Raw genomic sequence first — 3056 nt, forward strand, 5'->3', positions numbered from 1 at the left:
GAAAAGGAGCTGTTAGCTATAGCATGGGCACTACAGAAATTTCGAACATATCTTCACGGTGCAGAAATAATCAGTCGCACGGATCATCTGGCGTTGACCTTTTTGAAAAAATGCAAATTCGTCAATGCCCGATTGACCAGGTGGATTCATGCAATACAAGATTACAAGATAAAAGTGGAACATCTTTCAGGTAAAGAAAATATAATGGCCGACGTGCTGAGCAGAAATCACGACAGCGAAAGCTATAAGAAAAACCGTGGAGAAACACACGTCGTGATTAAAGCACTCAGCTATCGCTGGTCGCCGGAAGTCGAACAACATATACGCGATATCCCTTAACAACAATTACAGGACCAGAAAACAAAACAACTAATAAGAGAATGCGGCAAAATTGAAAAGAATTAGACCAGATTCAAACTCTTAAACGAAGCATTATATCATTTCGATGGAAAGCAGTACCGGATTTACACCCCATTGAAACTCATGGAAAAATTGATATAGGAGTGTCACAAAACATGCGGACATCCGGTCGCTGAAAAAACATATAAGATCTTAAGAGAATCCTTCTACACACCGCGCATGGCGAAATTAACACGGCGTATTCTGAGAGCGTGCGAGTCATACCAAAGAAATAAACTGCTTACCCAAGCATCACAGGCTATACTCGAACTTGTTTTACCAAAGAAATCTATAGAAATCCTGTCAATAGATTTTCTAGGACCTTTAACTAAGACAAAATATGGATACGAACAGATTCTAGTGATGGTAGACATGTTCACTAAATACACAAAGCTTTATCCCATGCGCAAAGCTACTGGCGAAATGGCAGTAAGAAAAATCGACGAGTTCATAAAATACATAGGGATGCCACAAAAAGTACTCTCAGACAAAGGCACACAATTTACCAGTCATCGATGGAGAGAGGCACTTGAAGAGCGAGGAATCCAGAAGATACTTACATCTATCCGTCATCCACAGGCAAATATGGTGGAAAGAGTAAACACATAACTGGCACGACTCTTCAGAACTCTTTTAAAGAACGAAGAATTTGGAAAATTTTATGCTCAGCTTGAAAACATTAAGACCATCATTAAAGAGTCATACCATGACACACCGGAAGTCACGGCTCATGGGGCGCTGTAGGGCCGAAGATCCAAACGGTGGTGGACGGACCTCCTGCCGCGCACACCGCCCGAGACCCCTATAGAACGGGGGGCACACTTGATATTACTGAGAGATAATATCAAAAATAAGCGTGAAAAACTACTTTGCTCGGTTGAATCGGCAAGAAAAAGGTATCACTTTCCAAGAAGGGGAGTGGGTACTGGCCAAAGCGTGCAACGTTTCAAATGCACAAACTGGAGCAATGGCGAAATTTCTCGCATTATACGAGGGCCTGTACAAAATCAAGAAGCAAGTAGCTAGAAACGTGTACATTTTGTGTAGTACCTCGAGGCAGGAAAGGACTGTGAGATCGAATACGACCAGCACGGATACGAAATCATAATTGGAACTGCAATTGAGATTGCAAAAGGATATCCTCACGTGTGGAGGAAGCCCCACATGTCTCAGTCTGTCGTGACAGCACCTAAGCTACCTAAGAACGTCAGAAAGAGGTATGAGGGAAGCGACGAGGTTATTCCAGGGATGGAACACATCCGACCCCTCATGACGGACGAAGAACGCATCCAGTTAGCAAGACAGGAAGCTAAGGAGGCTACGGCGGAAAAGAAAAGAAAAAAGCGCAAAAGCAAAGGCCCGGAGACAACGGTGGAACGAGCGACAACAGGTGGACGTAGGCCCAGGCGAGATTTGCCTAAATGAAACGAGAGAGAGCTTCGAAAAATACCGGCCGTAGAACTCAGCGCAGGTTTGGCCCATAAACGAGGAATGGACCTTACAAGAAGCCAAAACACTGAGAAAACCTCATTATAACAACCGCGAAGAAAATAAAAGGATACGATGGACACAGGAAGGTACACAGGAAGGGCTCGAGGATTCATCCTCTTTCTCTCCTGTCTGAAAAAGCCATTGTCGTTATGCAGATAAGATATCTAGTTTCTCTGAGACTTTCTATTTTTTCTCACATCTGAGTATTCCCTAAAAATCTGACCGGGACGATTCATCTCCCGACTCATTTAAAATAAAGAATATTCTTTGACTTTACCGAAAAGCGGTATTTCCGATTGCGAAATTTTATATTATTCGTGCGATTCATTTCAGAGTCCTAAGTGAGTAAAAATCGTATTGAGCATTCTCCTGGAGCCTCAACGTCTTGCAGGTACGCGGGTATAATCCCTCATTGAGGTAAATTGTCATAATCGATTGAAGTAGTTTTAACACCTCTAAATAGGTAATACGGATTATGCCTTCATTATCCTTTTAAATCTAAAGAGACACTCGTAAATAACCCTCATTTATTGTCACTCCGTGTGTGAGAGGTCATTTACCTTTTCTTTGCTGCCGAGAGCAATATTTTGCATTTTCAATAGAATATTTAGGATTAAGATTAAAACAAAACTTAAATCTTGCAATTTATTTTCAGATCCTTAGGCGTGTAGAATTTAATTGAAGCCCATAGATGAAAGATTAGATAATTGTACGCAAATATAAAGCGAATTTTCGATACATAATAAAAGAAGCGTAAATTTAGTAGAGTTCATGAGAAACTCGTCAAACTCCGAGGGCCAGCGTTGCCAAATATCATATCAAGAATTACCCTCCATGTTAATTAATTTAGGAAATAAAGTGATTCTTAGATAGAAAATAGATTTAGCACAGGCCTTAGAGAGAAAATTGTATGTGTAGGTCAGAATAGGTTTTTGTAATGTATAAAATGATGTATTATAAGACAAAATAAGAAGCTTATTCTTCTCTCCAGGTACCCCCTTTTTATTATATTTCATTAGTAGATTTTCGGATAGCAATTTAGTGACTGCAACCCTTTAGTTAATTCAGCCATATCAAAATTGACGGGGTTACAATATATATATATATTTAAAAATTTGTCATAAGGACAACCGCAGGATTTCGCCGGGAGCGGGTGCTAATCTGAA

At 40.5% G+C, this 3056-nt stretch overlaps 1 protein-coding gene across 1 annotated transcript; it reads left to right on the forward strand.

The window, feature by feature from the left end:
- The first annotated feature begins 579 nt into the window (after positions 1-579).
- Positions 580-1824, forward strand: LOC117176673. The gene is made up of 2 exons (XM_033366926.1): positions 580-996; positions 1447-1824. The coding sequence occupies exons 1-2, from the start codon at positions 580-582 to the stop codon at positions 1822-1824; spliced, it is 795 nt and encodes a 264-aa protein (XP_033222817.1).
- Positions 1825-3056: the final 1232 nt, after the last annotated feature.

The sequence above is a fragment of the Belonocnema kinseyi genome, chromosome 7 (genome assembly GCF_010883055.1).
Source record: "Belonocnema kinseyi isolate 2016_QV_RU_SX_M_011 chromosome 7, B_treatae_v1, whole genome shotgun sequence".
NCBI classification, from domain to species: Eukaryota; Metazoa; Arthropoda; class Insecta; order Hymenoptera; family Cynipidae; genus Belonocnema; species Belonocnema kinseyi.

What these genes read in the sequence shown, in the direction of transcription:
- LOC117176673 (XM_033366926.1), top strand. Translation starts at nt 580, where the DNA reads ATGGCGAAATTAACACGGCGTATTCTGAGAGCGTGCGAGTCATACCAA. An exon ending in AGGCAAATATGGTGGAAAGA is followed by an intron (nt 997 to 1,446) that starts GTAAACACATAA and finishes CATTTTGTGTAG; the next exon opens with TACCTCGAGGCAGGAAAGGA.